The 17,450-nt window shown below is 28.9% G+C and overlaps 2 protein-coding genes across 2 annotated transcripts in view; both read right to left on the bottom strand.

The window, feature by feature from the left end:
* The window catches only part of LOC106774977 (oligopeptide transporter 4-like), a 7,405-nt gene extending 4,865 nt beyond the window's left edge, over positions 1 to 2,540 (bottom strand). Inside the window, exons 1-3 of the mRNA XM_014661998.2 lie at positions 1,895 to 2,540; positions 1,725 to 1,822; positions 6 to 495 (exon numbers count right to left, since the gene is read on the bottom strand). Coding sequence (XP_014517484.1) covers positions 6 to 495; positions 1,725 to 1,822; positions 1,895 to 2,389 — 1,083 coding nt within the window. The 5' untranslated portion in view covers positions 2,390 to 2,540. The remainder of the gene's footprint in view (positions 1 to 5; positions 496 to 1,724; positions 1,823 to 1,894) is intronic.
* A 2,634-nt stretch (positions 2,541 to 5,174) lies between these two features.
* On the bottom strand, positions 5,175 to 10,680 carry LOC106776212 (oligopeptide transporter 4). The gene is made up of 6 exons (XM_014663590.2): positions 10,062 to 10,680; positions 9,271 to 9,368; positions 7,452 to 8,018; positions 6,784 to 7,036; positions 6,083 to 6,265; positions 5,175 to 5,981 (listed from the first exon to the last, which is right to left on the bottom strand). Exons 1-6 carry the CDS (start codon positions 10,569 to 10,571, stop codon positions 5,367 to 5,369), a joined length of 2,226 nt encoding a protein of 741 aa, XP_014519076.1. The 5' UTR covers positions 10,572 to 10,680; the 3' UTR covers positions 5,175 to 5,366.
* Positions 10,681 to 17,450: the final 6,770 nt, after the last annotated feature.

Here is a 17,450-nt window from a genome sequence, read left to right as displayed (position 1 = left end):
AGGGCGAAAAACACACTGAGATGAATTCTACCTTGCTTTTCATACTCTGCAACATTCAACTCAAAATGATTGTCTACAATGGCAGATATGTTGTACCTTTGACCTTGGACTGTAAACAAGTGTAAGGAGAAAATGGGAAACCTATTGGCATTGTACAGGTTGAGGCCCCAATATGATATAGGAAGAACAACATACACTATTAATGCATAGCCCACAAAAACATTGGCAATGACAAAGAAGGGTGATATAAGAGGGCTGATCAAGAATGATGTCACAGCGGCCCAATCAAGTGTGAGAGCTCCAACTCCAAGCCCCCTCATGCCTGATCCTATCTGCTGAGCTGTAACTGACTTGGAGAATATCCAACACACCCATGAGATATTTGTGAGCGTTGTGAACAAGTAACCAGGGACAACGTACCACAAAATACTGCATAAGTGTGCAAAAAAGAAAAACTTTGTTCTTGCTCTATTGTCATTTGTCTCATGCAATGCTCTGCATTTCAACAATGTCTATAAGTATGTCATGACAAAGGTATAAAACTAAACTTTTTATGTTACTAATCCATCCACCCATAGAAAATTCATGATAAATCGAAATGATCCACAATCGATCTGAAATGACAACACTAAACATATTCCAACTCAATTGACACCCACACAACTTCCGCCCTCTCATAGGTCCAACCTTGTTCAAAAATCAATAAGATTTTCAGAAGTTATTTTAAGGTAAGTATTTTTTTATATCACTTTAACATGTTCATAATCCATTTTCATCTATATTTTGTTTGTTGAAAAAATTAATTTTTATTTTTATAAAGAAGAGAGATTAAAGAATCAATCAGTAAATATATAACTAGCATGAAAAAATTTGGAGGAGTTCTCCCTACACTTTTCGATCTTCATCTACACCTCCAAAATATCATAAATATTCTCACCCTCATTCGAAAGCCGATTAAAAATTTACTTAAACGACTTTGGAAATTTGGTTAAAATTTTTACTTAACCGACTTTCGGACGTTGGTTAAATTTTTATTTTAGTTTATTTTTTTTATTTAATAATAGTAATAATAATATTAATATTAATAATAATATCAGTAATAATTCTATATTTGGGTTTACGTGGCCCGTAGCCATTGACTTCTCTTATACTTTGTAAGTCTTTCTATATTGTTGGAAAATTATACTTCAACTACCTTCTTCTTCTCATTATATAATTCATTCTAACAATACAATAATACATTAATATTTAATTTAAAAAATATGCATCTTAACTTTTAATTATTTGATTATCGAGTGGTAATATGTTTTTTCTGACAAATTGTTAGGTTAATTCTTGGACCACCAATTTACTTTTTAATTTTTTCAAAATTTATTTTTTTTGTTTTTCAATTTTTTTATTTATTTTAAATATTGTTTTCTATTTCAATAGGATAATTTTTTATTTTCTTTTTATTTAATAAAAAATAAAAAATTATTTATTTTAAAATTTTCACTCTATTGATAAAAGCAGTATTAAAATAAGAGAAAATAATTTACATATTATTAGTAATGTTAAAAAGTATATTTAAAAATATATTATTATTTTATAAATCTGTTAAGTTTGTAATTACCGTTTAAAGAAAAGTTGATAATTATTTTGATCGGTTTATAGTGTAAAAAAGTGTATATATAATATGAATTGATTGCAAAAATAATAGTCGAAAATAATTTTGACTGACTTACCGGAAAAGTGATACTTGGACGAGGGTGCTGGGCCACCACATATGGGCTGGTTCAACCACGTATTTCCTCAGTATCCCAGCCCACCCGTATCCTAGCACCTGCACACACAGACGCATCTTATCATGGTGAGTCAGCGAGTGAGTGAGTCAACGATGATTCACACCTCTAACCTGTGTAGTAACGATGAGAAGCCAAGAGGCGAAAAAGGAGATGCTCCGTCCATAAAAGGCTTTGATAATGTTAACGATGCCAACCGCGTACGGAGACCCGTTTCCGAAAGCGCTTCCGGCGTTGGCGAAAATGGTAATGAGCACGTGCTCTTTCACGTTAAACGGACCCGGGTTGAAGGAGAAGATCCTGGACCCGAACCCACGGATTGTGAACTTTGTCTTGGGTAGAACCGCGGCCATGAAATGTGCGACAGGGAGGACAGCGACCTGAACGGTGATCTGAGACATGATAATAGGCTCGGTGCGGTAGGCGAAGAACTGGTTGGTGAAAGAGAGGAAGGAGCAGGAGAGGAGACCCAGGAACCACATACGGAAGGTCCATATCGGTTGGGTCGGGTCGTCAGTGTTGGGTACCGTGAGACGAACCTGCTCAACGGGAGACACCCCGCCTTCGTCGGCTTCACTAGTGGTTGGGTTCTCTGTGTCGGACCACATGGTGTAGTGTTAGAGACTATAGGTTTTTTTATGCTTGAGGTTTCGAAAAGTTTGAAAGTGCTGTTTTCTGTTCAGTTAGATTTAGAATTGTAATATAAGGAAAGAGTTCGAGTTTTCCATCGAAGTTCACCATGGAAAACTCGCAGATTAGTCTTCCAAGTCTCTCACAAGATCTTTCCATGCATATACGTTTCGGGAATGAGTGAGCTGTCTAGAAAAAGATGGGTTTGAAAGAATCGTTTTCAATGTTTTTGTCTGCTTAGAAAAAAGTTGGTTTCTCTCTACAAACTTTAATTATTATCTTTTTATTCAATATTAGGAATGCAATTTTTAATATTAATATTAACAGATTTTAGAAAGCTAAAATCAATAAAAAAGTATTTATGGTTAATAATATCTCAATAGATTTTATTATTTATTCAAAAATAAATGTTAAATGAAATTAATTATGATAATTAATATATAATATATATTTTATTACAAAAATTCGAAAAAGAAAATAAAATTATAGTACATTTTAATTTAACTTATAATATTAATAAATAAAAAAAGTCTTATTTTTAAGATTATTTTAGGTTTTTCAGACTTTTGAGATGGTAATTTCTTGTGTAAATTAATTGTGCAATTTCCTTTTACGTAAACATTTTTTTTTTTTAAATTTGCCATGTGTTTGGAAAAACAAAAGGAAGAAGTCATCTTGTACAGGGTAATTTTACTTTCATTTCTTTTTTCATTTCTTACATTTTTTTATTCGTGCTTATCGATGCTTTTTTATATTTTTAACAAATTTTTTGAAAGAGTTGTGATTTAGTACACTAATTTATTACGTATGATTTTTTTTTTCAATGTTTGTACTTTTTGTTTAATTTGCAAGTTTGGAAATAACTTTTTTAGAACTCACTTTTTATGTTTAGTTGTGGTTATTTTATTTGGTGTAGTTTTTTGAATTTAGTTTACTAGATTAAAAAAACAGTTGAATATAATGTTGTAATTTTCATTTTTATAATTTTAGATAACTTAATTAATTAATCAAATTATTGTTAATTAAATGTATTATGGTAAAATTTAATATCACAGTAGTGAAATATATGTTTTCATTTTAATAAAATAAATTGAAATTAAAAGGTTTTGTAACATTAACAACAACAAAAAAATCCATTTTGTAAAATTAGTGTCATAATGTGACAATTTTTAGTAGTCTTTCATTTATTATTTTACTCTAATGCAAAATCAACATTCAACAACTAAATATAAAGATGGTTATATTGTCTAGTTTATTTACTTTTTTTTATCATTTAATTAATCTAACTTTATTATGAGTGGTGTAATAAACAAATTAAAAATTATCAATGTGATTAATATGTCATGTAAAGTAGTATTAAAAGAAGTTGAATTCATATCCAAGCTACAAAACATTAATATATTTTTAAAATAATTTATTATTCGCGCATAGATTTATCATAACTTCAATTCATTTGTTACATATTTTTAAAGATACACAAATATTGAACTCAAATGCATTTGTGTCTAAAAAATGTAGACTAAACATTTTGTTAACATTTTGAAAAGATGTGAAAGTGGGGTTATTTGGAAAAAAAAAATATGGTAAGAAATGAAAGGATTTGAGATAAGAGTTCATGAAAGTTTCTTCGTGATGTGATGAGATTGATAAATTAAAAAGTGTTTAATTGTTAAAATAAAAAAATTACCATTTTTTCATTAATCATAAAAGAAAAATAAAATAAAATATATTAAATGTAAGATGAGTTATTATTAAATTGAAAAAAGTATAATAATATTATATTGAAATAAAATGTGATCGATAAAAATTAAGTTAAATAAATTGTTGTTTGGTGATTAAAACGAGAAAATAAAAATGGATAAAAAGATAGAGTGGAAATTGATAGATGTTACACTTTCAATTATGGAAGATATGTCTAAGATTTTAAACACACAAACAAATAAAAGATCTTTGATTAAAAAGATCTTTGATAAAACTAAAAAATTCAGGAGAATCACTCTTAGAAAGTTAAAATAGATAAACTCTAATATTCTAAATAAAACTCAATTTTTTTATTTCTTTTATTAAAGGAAATAGCTCGACTTTAGTATCAGAATTATAAAAGATCATAATTGTAATTATATTTCACTTAAGGTATTAATAATTTTACTAAGCTAATTATGATTTCACTACTTAATGACTAATTGTATCTGAAAGTGTATCAATCAAAAATTATCCAAAAGTAAAGACATGCATCTAACCATGCCTTGATGTAAGTATTTCATAGAAACTCAACATCCTATCAATCCGATAATATAGAAACTCAAGAACATAAAACTCAATATAACAGCCGTTGAATTCTCACAATTTAATTTTCATTAACACCTAAAATGATAAAAACTATTATTTTATTATTATCAACACTCCTAAACATTTTCTCTATCTACTTTATTGGATAGATTTTGTCAAGTTTTGACAAATTAAGCACACTCTTAATTATCAAATAAGGAATAAGTCATGACAACCGAATATATATATATATATATATATATATATATATATATATATATATATATATATATATATATATATATATATATATATATATAATAACCATACACGATTAATAAAAATAAAATTACACGGGAAGCGCATCTCACACCTCAGTGAAACTTTAATTACAGGCACAACGTCCACAATCTTTGCTACACATTAAAAATACAAAAATATGGTGGTAAATAAAACTTCTTTGAAAAAAGAGTAAGTATTTTGAAAGAGAATAAATTATAGAAACGTGAATCATGTAATACTCAAAATTACTAACCATTTCTGTCACTAATTATACACCACACTAAGAAAGCACATCCATACCAATGACAAGTGCTATAAACCATACGACGCTTGCTATTTACTTGAATTCAAAGTATAGGTATTTTATTTTATACATTTTGAATGTACTACAAACAAGTGGTATCATTACTTTGTGGGACAACCATCAACGATTACGCCTTTTGCAGTTGGGCAAACTGCGAGTGGACAATGTTCTCCATCATTCCCCCACCAATTTAGATTCTTGTTTTCCAAACCCAGTGAGAAGTAGAGCAAGACCGTCATAAAAGCAACTCCGCTGTCAAGTGCNGCTGACAGAACATAGTTGTACCTTTGCCACCACTTCTTTCTGTAACGGAAGATAAAGAAGTTGAAAATTGTCCCAACCAAAATCCATGCATTGTAGTTCAATGGTGTTGCTGGTGGCATATATGCAGTTGCTCCTAGGAGAACTGGGAGATTTATCAGTGGAATCCATGACTTTTTTGGAAATGCTTTGTGCAACAGCCAAACAATTATAGGTCCCAATGCACCTCCAAGGAAAAACCAATTCAATGCACTGTAGTTTCCCAGAGAACCAAAGATTCGCTTTGGTCCCACAAGGCCCCAAATAACTGATGCATCAAAGAATACACGGTCANCTGGGCATGTCCAGGGACTGTCTGCTGGAAGGAGATCGTCATGACATATGTTCTTTACGGAGTTCANCAACCACCATGCTACCCCAATGTTGATAGTTCCAGCAAGCATTGTACCTATGAACTATGCATGCGTATATACATGTGTCAATAAATTTACTGCAATATCTTTGTTGGCATATATACAAGGTGAGTTGTTTTTGTGTATGTGCTTCAAGAGCGTACCTGAATTAAGAACATTGATCTTGGAGGGATTTTCATGTAGTGCCCAAGTTTGAAATCAGCGAGGAAAGAGACAGCCTGGGACATGCTGATGTAACCAAAAGTTTTGAAGCATACATTTGCAATCGGTCTTCCCGGATAGATGAGACCAAAGACATACTCAGTGATAATATTCAATCCTGGTGTCTAAACACACAACATAAAGGGTGATAGTTAAAACATTAAATTTTGTGATCCCATGAGCAACGAACCTAGTTTAAAACGCCAGGAAAGCTCTCGAGCTAAAATTATAAATACAAGACGTAATACTCAATTTTCATCTTATCTCACATTGTTCTTAAATTTCGAAGTAAACATTGAGAAAGCCTTTTAGTTTTGTCACGAGACACTTGAAAAGATGAAGTTTCTAACTCCATGTCAATTCAGAAAGTAATTGTTTATCTATATGAAATTGAAATGTGTATATATTCATATCATTTTGTGGGTAAACATCATAAATAAAATATATTAATTATACATGTATGGAAAAGCTCAAGCTTTTGGCACAGTTAGTATTTGAAACAACATTAGAATTCCTATGATGAGATGGCTCGTAGCTCGATCTATACCATCCATGGTCTTTCAAGTCAAGTAGTTTAATTTCTGCACAACTATACATGTCATGTGCTATCATATAACGAGGTGCAAAAGTTGTAGNCTCTAACCTGGTTTGTGGTGGCAGTGATGATGCTAATAGGAAGGGTAAATCCGAAAGCTAGGGCTGCAGCAAAGAGAAGTCCCCACCACGGCATTTGAACCTGGTCATTGAGAAAGATGCATAGTGCTAGAGAAACCACAAGGGTTACAGCCAGCAATAAATAAAACCACCAGGAAGGTATGTCTTTGTATCTTTTCATCAAATTTGTGTGAATATCTTTTTTCCCGTTGGAAGAAGCACGATAGCGTTCCATAATCTCCCTGCATATTTGGTTATACATCAACATACGATATTTTGTTTAATGATATACCTGATAGTCTAAAGAAATATAAACTGTTGTCGTAAAATGTTTCATGGAATTACATGTTGAGACATTGCAATAAGTATATAATTGATTAAGCTCCAGCTCATATAAGTATATTGTCTAATCTAGTGTTCTGAGAATGATTTCTCAAATGTAAGACATTTATTGCTTTACACAAATGCAACTGTAGAGTATACATTACATTAAATCACATTCAAATTTTTTACAACCTGGGCAATTTAGAATTTAACACATTCTACTGTATGTTTATTCCAGAATTTCAAATGCACTAACATCAGTCTTTTTAACTATCATCATACTAATACAGCAAGAAATTAAGCATCTCGGCAAAATAATTTGAGGGGTAATACCTTCCGTAGAAGCAGAACACATGTGTGAGGGTGGATGCTACGGTGGCAAATCCAAAGCCATAANTGAGGGCGAAAAACACACTGAGATGAATTCTACCTTGCTTTTCATACTCTGCAACATTCAACTCAAAATGATTGTCTACAATGGCAGATATGTTGTANNTTTGACCTTGGGCTGTAAACAAGTGTGAGGAGAAAATGGGAAACCTATTGGCATTGTACACATTGAGGCCCCAATATGCTATGGGAGTAACGACATACACAATTAATGCATAGCCCACAAAAACATTGGCAATGGCAAAGAAGGGTGATATAAGAGGGCTGAACAAGAATGATGCCACAGCAGCCCAATCAAGTGTGAAGGCTCCAACTCCAAGTCCCCTCATGCCTGACCCTATCTGCTGAGCTGTAACTGACTTGGAGAATATCCAACACACCCATGAGATATTTGTGAGCGTTGTGAACAAGTATCCAGGGACCACGTACCACAAAAAACTGCACAATAGTGCAATAAAGAAAAACTTGGACCGTGATGAAAGTCCTGGGTCATCTTTCTCATGCAATGCTCTGCGTATATCAACAATTCATTTATGTAAGTATAATGGTTCGTTAGTGCATCAAAATACAGAGTCTGCATACTGTGTGATTGCATGTGAAACTTTTATTGCTTCCCACATGTTTCCCTTGTTACATACTTATCGGTATTCATTTTAATGTCTCGTTACCTCATACCAGTACTACACAGCTCATAAAGCTACAGATATACGAGTCTCATGTCCTACTTCCTTTAAGGTGTAGAAGACCATCTTAAAAATCCACACAAGGATCATCATTTGACACGTTTAAAAGAGTTATCAAGTTTTGACTGCATGTTATTAGCAATTGGTCAAAATCAAATAGTCTGTATTATAAAATAAGTGTTTCCCATATATGAATTGTCATTGTCAATATATCAGAGTTCAAGTCAAGTAAAACAGTGATGATAAAAAAATCTTGTATCGGTGGTCCATATCAGAATCCAAGTCAAGTAAATTAAAGATGCAAAGGATCTTGTAAATATTATATGGGTCAATTATATCTTTTTAAAAATATAAATTCAAAATTGATTGCGAAACTAGCACGACGGGTCACATGCTGCTGCTGCTTCGTAGTGTCGTAAGTCGTTTGCACATAGCTGTTATGCTTAATTGTGATCAATTCAGGACCACGTGTTTAAACAATAGAAAAAGATGAGATTAAATGCTTGATATTAACGTTAATGCAGTCAACTGTGGGGTAGTTCTAAAGTCAACTGTGCTATAGTTAGACTGGAATCTTGGAAACCAGCTGGCCCAGCTCAGTGTCTTTATTTGAACAAAGTCTTCTTTTATGTGTTTCTCCCACTTTACGCATTCTAGGAAAATCAAGGACGATTTGGCTAAACTATTTTTATACGCAAATAATGAATCCCCCACCCACTTGCACTTTATCCTCATACAAATTGCTTTTTTTGTGAGTGCATTTTGTCTAAATTCAAGTCAGGTTCATTTATGGGGTAACCTTACATTAGCGAGCTATTAATAAACTCTCCCTTTTGTTTAAATCTATCCACGCTCTATAAATATTTACTGCGGGGATGTAAGGAACATGTGCATATATTACAAAACATTCTACCAGCAAGTGTACTATGTGCATCATTGAATTTTGAAGAAATATAAATTATGAGTATTAAAAGAATTCATTTTACTACTTTTAGAAAATATAATACAATAGTACAGTGAAAAGAAAAATGCTTGTAAAAAATGATAAAAAAAACGCAATAAGGAAGTATATGACATACCGGAAAAGTGAAACTTGGACGAGGGTGCTGGGCCACCACATATGGGCCGGTTCCACCACGTATTTCCTCAGTAATCCGGCCCACCCATATCCTAGCACCTGCAAACGCGCCGTCAATTAATGGTCAATTAATTTTATTTTGTCAACATTTTTCACAATTTTAGTCATTTACAAAAATCGATGAAATACTTTCTATGTATTATTGATAACATAGTCATTAAAAATTTAATTAAACTAAGTATTCAACGAGTTTCGCTAGTTGCACAGCACTTCAGTGATTACGATACATTAAATTAAACTCCAAATTAGAAAATTATATATACTTACTTTACAAAACATGATAATTATAAAAAACATAATTATTGGAACTCTAGAAAATTGTTGTTATCATTGACTTTAACGACTATAAATTGTACTATTGATTAAAAAAATATAGAAGAGTTGAAATAGAGAAGATTATATGAAAATTTTAAGTGTAAGTAATATTTTTTTTTTCTACGGAATATTACTTTAATTATTAACAAAATCTAAACTTTGAATCAAATGATTCAATTGGGGTCAAATGGGAAAAAATTAATATATGCCGAATAGAATTTACAAAAGAGACGCAAAAGACTTGATTAAAATAATAGCATGAAATCGGCAAATCATTACACCATGGTGAAAAGGACCGGTGGGATAATAGGAATCTTGGATAATTATATATGATTTTATAGTAATTGGAGAGTAGTTTAAGAATAATTAAAGTAATTATAACAATTAGTAGGTTAATGAAGTGTGGTTGAGAGTAACCTGAGTAGTAATGATGAGGAGCCAAGAAGCCAAAAAGGAGATGCTGCGTCCGTAAAAAGCTTTGACAATGTTCACGATACCAACCGCGTAGGGCGACCCGTTTCCGAAAGCGCTTCCGGCGTTGGCGAAGATGGTAATGAGGACGTGCTCCTTCATGTTAAACGGGCCCGGGTTGAAGGAGAATGTCTTGGACCCGAACCCGGGAACAGTGAACTTGGTTTCGGGAAGAACTGAGGCCATGAAGTGGCCAATAGGGAGTGTGGCGACTTGAATGGTGATTTGAGTAATGATGAGAGGCTCCGTACGGTAGGCGAAGAACTGGTTGAGGAAGGAGAGGAGGGAGCAGGAGAGGAGACCCAGGAACCACATCCGGAAGGTCCATACGGGTAGGGTCGGGTCGTCTGTGTTGGTGACCGTGAGACGGACCTGTTCGATTGGCGAAACGTCGTCGTCTTCTTCGTCTGGCACTTGGGCTATGACCGGCTTCTCTGGGTCAGAAACGGTGGTCATGGTTAGAGAGAGTGGTTTTCGATGATGAGAAAAAATTATCAGTGTCTTCTGCTACGTTGGATTTGGAAGATATAAAATGAAAAGAATTTTGATTTCCACGTTCCAACTCCTTCTGTGGGGTAGACCCTTTTTTTCCAATCACTACGAAGATGTTTCACACTCCTTCCACAAAATTATTAAATAATAATCTATTTCAAAATGTGTTAATTAACTGAATTAATAATAATAATAATAATAATAATAATAATAATAATATTATTATTATTATTATTACTATTAAATCACCTATATATATTTAGTCTCGTATAATATTATTTTTTCGTATGTTTTGGATTGTGTGCTACTTGTTTTTCAACTTTATCGGCCGAATGGGTTATTTTTTTTGGGTAAGATTATGGCAAGTGGCTTTATGCATATACGCGGTCTGCACATGTAAACGCATGATTCCTTTATACTATTTCACCAAAAGTTTCTTTCTAGTGGAGTTGCCTTTACACAATAACTCACGGGATTTTATATTCCAAAATCGATCCAACTACAAATTTACTAGTGTGAAATAAATATGTTCTGTTCCTAAAATTGTTTCAAGTTTACATTGTTAATAGAAATATATTAATGTACTTAAAAAAATAATGATAAACACCTTAATGACGTTTAAAACGTATATTTTAAAAATTATAAATTTATAGAATATGTGTTATAACTAAAAGAATAAAAAATATAAAGTATAAAGTAAAATCATATTTTTATCATGGCTCTTGTTAAGACTAAGTTTTTCAATGTTTTCATATTAATATTTAATGAATATGTTAGTTGTAATATTAAGCTCTTAAATTATGAGCATGACACATACCTCACAATCAGATATATGTAATATGATAATACGAAGTAATATTATGAAAATTGTTAATTCAAAATTATTAAGATAATATCGTAAATATATTTATATATTTATTAAATGTTGAATTTAAAATATTAAAAAGTTGGAGACACCAATTTGGACGTTGCATGTAATAATAATACTTCATGTGAGTACAACTCAATGAGCGTGCAGATTAAGGATATTAGTCCATAGGTGCCTTCAAACGAACCTTTATGCCACTATATTGTTAAAAAAAAAAAAAATTTAGACACTTAACTAGAAATATATAAACACGTATAAACAAAATATGTACATAAAAATAACAAATACATTTTTTCAATATCTAAGATACTTTTATCATTGATAAAAATATATGTGATTTCTTTCTTCTATTTTTCAATTATATCTCCAATTTATTTTAATGTAATATATACTTAGTAACATAAAAAAAAAAAAAAACAGAGAAAAACAATTCCTGGTAGCTAGGAAGCACTGGTTTCAAACTAGTTAGACTAAAGAAAACATTTAAAAATGCTGGAAACTAATTAAGAACAAAAAATAGAGATTCTGTTATATATCAGAATTTTGTAGCTGTGAATAATTTCATGCTATTTCTAATTAAACCACAATTTTTTTTAATCAATAATTTTACGACACTGAATAATGAGACTAGAAAATATGGATAATGTTATGATTTTACTGAATTGAAATGTTCGGTTAGAACAAAAATTAAATAAGATTTTGTATCTTAATTATATGACACAAAGTGCTTTCCCCAAAAAAATAATAATAAACTTAAGATCTCAAAATAATATATTGCACTAAAAATGCTCTTAGAATAAACTAAGTAATAGATAAAAAATATATAAAGAGAGAAAAAAAACAGAAAAGTGACTAACATAGAAAAATCAAATATTTATCATTGAATAGTAAAAAATATTATTTTTATTATAATTTATGTATTTTTTTTGTCTCCATTTACATGAAATTATATATATTTTCAGGTTCAGAAAAATAAAATAACCACGAGATTATGTCTTTTTAGCTGCTAAATGTTCACTTCGTGTGAAAAAATCATGGTATAATGAAATTGTGATATCTTGCAGCAAAGACAAAAGTCATAAAGTGATTATATTCCATGCCTTTCATTATTTGAAATGAAGATGTTATAGATATAGGTATCATTCATGACGTTGTTTTTTAGTATTTTTTTAGTAAATGAGTCTATACCCACTATCTTAGGTTAATTTATTTTCATCGTTTTCTTATCCAAACAATCTATTCCTCGATACAGACAAAATGTAGGTCCTGAAGTATCACAAAATTTGAAAATTCAACATAGAATAAAATTAGTATATTTTAATGTAAAAAAATTATTGAAAACTTTATTTCAATTAAAAACAAAATTAGTTTACAAATTTTATTTTAATGTAGGTCCTTATTTTAGTAATAAGTTTTGTGAAATTAAAATGGATTTAAAATTTAAGTCTTATAAATCGAATTTATTTTAAAAAATTAAGGATTCCTTTTTTTGTTATTTAAAAAAGGAACTTTAATTAAAATGTTTACTTTTCTTTTATAATTAAATACTATTTGAGAAATTTCAAAGTGATATACCGAAGCACGTCCTGATTTGTGGTTAGATTTTGAGGGAGTTTTATTACAAGAGTGTAAGAATTTGTCTTTATGATGCTGACCCTTCCATGGTCCTTTTCACTCTCTGAATGTCTATCCATAAAAAAAAAAAAAAAATATTTTAACACTAATTCTTTTACATCATTTTGATACTGTATACGTGTTAAAATATGGTTAGACGATTTCAAATTAAAATAAAAGTTTTGGTTTTTCTCTTCCAAATATGTCTCTGTCTCAGCTTTTTTTAATTTAAAATCGTCCAATCACATTTTGATACGTGAAATGTTAAAATGATGTCAAAAATTAGTGTTAAAATATCATTTTCCTACGGGAATCATTCACACTTTTGCCTGTTACATTTAATTATTATTTGTTACCTTCTTCTTGCAATTTCATAATTTTAATTTACATTGCAAGTTTTTAAACTTTAAGAATATATATTTTGAAGTGCAATTTTTATATTTTATTATATAAACAATACATTTATAATGCAAAATATATCTGTACTTTAAATTGTATAATTTAAAATATATATTTTAAAAAAATTATATTTTATATTCTATATTCTGATATACAAAATAAAAACATATTTTAAATTGTATAATTTAAAAATAAAAGTTGAAGAACATGCAAACTGAAATTATGGAAATACTTACCTTATTATGTGTGGCAACCAGTAATCCACACAAATAAATAAGTTAACAAAGATTTAAGTTTGATTGATGAGAATAAAAGGTTTGACCTATCATTACCGTTAAACAAAATAAAACAAAATCTGGACCCTTTATTTTTCCACCTCTACATTCAGTTTATCACGTGCATTTCCACCACAATGCTTAAAAGATTAAACTATGGCTGTCAAATTTCCTTGTTATCACCTCTGGCCGGCACCATTTTTTATTTGTTGTTGTGACATTAATAGATTAAAGGGAAAAATGTTTTAAATTATATAATTTGAAAATTATTTTTAATTTTAAAATTACACAATTTAAAAAAATATTTTTTCATAAACCATGTTCAAATTAGGTAATCAAAACAAACTTATGAATTATACAATTTAAGAAAAAAACTTTTTAATTATGTAATTGAAAAGATAATTCGATATTACATCATCTATAAGTTTTTCTTGTCAAAATTTAACTTTTATATTGTGTATTTGGAAAACTTTGATGTAAAAAATATTTTTAAATTACATAGCTTAAAAATAAAAAATATTTGAATTACATAATTTGAAGGTTAAAGATAATTTTGATGGTACAATTCACTAAATTTCCAAAGTAAAATATATTCCATATTAGATATTCTGAAAAATAAAGAAAAAACTTATGAATTGTATAATGTGGATTGTTTTTTTAAGATAAGTTGAAAATCTTTGGATTTACGCTGTGCATAAAGAAAATACGATGGTGCAGAAAGAAATCTACCTACATTATAATACACATCCTGGAAACTTGTTACTGCGACCCATGATAAGGCTATTGCACAGCTCGAGGCCCAATACTTTTTCTCACTATTAGCCCAATTAATGGTTGAGGCCCGTATTAACAACCAGTTTGGCATTTCCGCAACAACAATGTTCACAGTTTTTATTAATTTTATTATCGTTGATATTTTACAAATTATGATGAAAAATTACATGAATAAATTAAATAAAATTATTTTTTTCGTATTTTCGTTAATAATATTTTTTTACTGTTGAAAATCTTGTATGATATCTTTGTACTTTTTTAAAAAACTGAAATATTATATTGAGTTTGAATATCTTTCCCTGAGTAAAAATATTTTAATAACACAACTAAAATTATTACGTTTCCAAACTTAAATTTTAATTATAATATGATTTTATAAGTACTCAAAATTAATAAATGACAAATATTTAAATGAATTTTGAAATAAACTCATATTTACATTATTTAAATTAAAAATTATGTGTAGGTGTTAAGCTGGAAAAAAATGAGATAAATGTTAGTGAAAATATGTTTATTATGATATGGAATTTATAATTAAGTAGGTGTGATATTATAAAATAAAAAAATTGTAATTATGTGTATGTTTGTATGCTTTTAAATATTAATAATAATTAAATGTAAACAATATAATTTAACATATTTTGCATCCAATAATAAAAACTATTTCTGTAACATTTAGATAAAACCCAATCACTTTAATTTACTTTATCTATGTGTTGCATGATTAAACTATGTTCGTTAATGAAATAAGGATATTAAATGAATATTCGTTGTTCTAAGCGTATTGGTGATTCCTTTGATACAAAATTGAAGATGATATTTTAACACCATTTTTTGACACCATTTTGATACTGCACCCATGTCAAAAATGTGGTTGGACGATTTCAAATTAAAAAAACAAACTTTGTTTTTTCTCTTCCAAATATATTCCTGCCTCAACTTTTTTTAATTTGAAATCGTCAAATCACATTTTAACATGTGTGTGCAGTGTCAAAATGGTGTCAAAAAATGATGTTAAAATATCATTTTCCATAAACAAAGTCTACTTTATTTGTGATTTTTTTTTCTTAATAAGATTTATTTTTTATTCATTAATACATTGCCAACTAGAAGTGCAAACTGCTTACATTTTATTTATAACAGAATTGCTTACATTTTATTTATAACAGAATTTTAAATTTTTTGTTATAGTTATTTATATTAAAATATGATGAAAAACATTCATTTAATAAAAACTTAACCCACAGATTCCTAAACTTTTCATCGATAATAAAATGTACGTGAAAAAAAAATATAAAAATTGTACTGTTCACGTTTACTAAACAAACTATCGTTAATTATATTCCAGTGTAATTCAAATTTTTTCCATTTTACACAGCAATAAAAAGTATATTTTTTTTTTCTATTAATGTAGCAGTACATGAAATAAAAATAGACATATGTATATAAAAATTATTATCAAACAATAAATATAAATTAAAAAGTAGAAACCAATTTAAGGTTAATATCATTAATTAAAATTGGGTGAGCAACTCGGGTTAGTAAAACTCTACAATAAAGATATTATAAATAATTTTGGTGAAGTTATGTGCATTCATAATTACATTTATTATGACTTTTTCATAAATATTTGACTTCGGTGTTAAAGTGTATTAACGATTGTATTTTATGTTTATAAATACTTATACTTAAATGAAACATATCAGCCTCCAAATTAGGAAGATTTTATACAACTAGAAAATCATAACGAATGAGTATATTGTGTGTTTAAATATAGCAAAAACATAATACTATTTGTATTTTATTTTATAAGTAAAAAAAGTTGTAGATTTGTTTGTTGCTAACATAGATTTAAAAAAAATTATATCACAGTATTTAAGTTAACACATATATTATAGTTAATAATATGATGACTAATATGCTAAGCAAATTAGCTTTACAATAAAAATTATTGGATCATTAAATGCAACATATAACTAAATTAATACGAAATATAAATTCATTTTATCTTTTGTAATTTTGTGAATTTATAACTTTAATTTACGTAAAAAGTTTAAATATACATTTAATTCTCTAATTTCACAAAAATTATTGATCTAATATTATATTATCCAATTGTTATAAAACAATGTTACATGTTTATCCGTTGTAATCGTGCCAATCACTGTTTAACGTAAAATAACATTAACAACAACGTTTAAGTTTCGAACGTGTTAATCAGTTATTGACATACGATATTAACAACGAAGTTGAATATAAGAATTAACATATTAATTATGGAATAATTATTTCAATTTTAAAAAATTGAAGGATGGATTTTTTTATAAAATTCGAAATTAAAGGAACGGATTGAGTTATTTTAGGCAGAAAAAGATCATATAACTTTACATTTAAAAAGGATGATCAATAAATTATTTTTTAATTATCTTCTCTGGTTTAATAATAGATAAAATATGTTTTAATAACGACTTTACACGTCAAAGTCACTAACTCTGTCTAACAAAATTACATAACTTAAAAAATTATTGAAAATAAAAATAGATTAAAATCTGAATAAAAAATAAAATTAACGAATAAGTTATTATTTATCAATATACTCAAGAAGGACGGATTGTCTTGGATTGAAACGTGCTTTTACCTTCCCAATTTTTTCTTTATGTGTATAAAATTTAATCTATAATTTAAAATATTTTACATATGTAGTATCTCAAAAAAATTTACATGTCTAAATAAAAATTTTGACGCTCTAAAAATAAAATATCTATGAATTGTAAATCCGGGATGACACGAGACAATGACTTGTGTCCCTAGGCGAATTCGGATAAACTAATGTTTAATGTTATACTAAAATAAGGTATAAACTATAAAAAACTAATCACAAATTTTCAATTTTAAAAAGAATGCCAAATCTGG

This window comes from Vigna radiata, chromosome 10 (assembly GCF_000741045.1).
Source record: "Vigna radiata var. radiata cultivar VC1973A chromosome 10, Vradiata_ver6, whole genome shotgun sequence".
Lineage (NCBI taxonomy): Eukaryota > Viridiplantae > Streptophyta > Magnoliopsida > Fabales > Fabaceae > Vigna > Vigna radiata.
The sequence above is the reverse complement of the archived record's forward strand: the minus strand, read 5'-3'. Positions and strand labels throughout refer to the sequence as shown.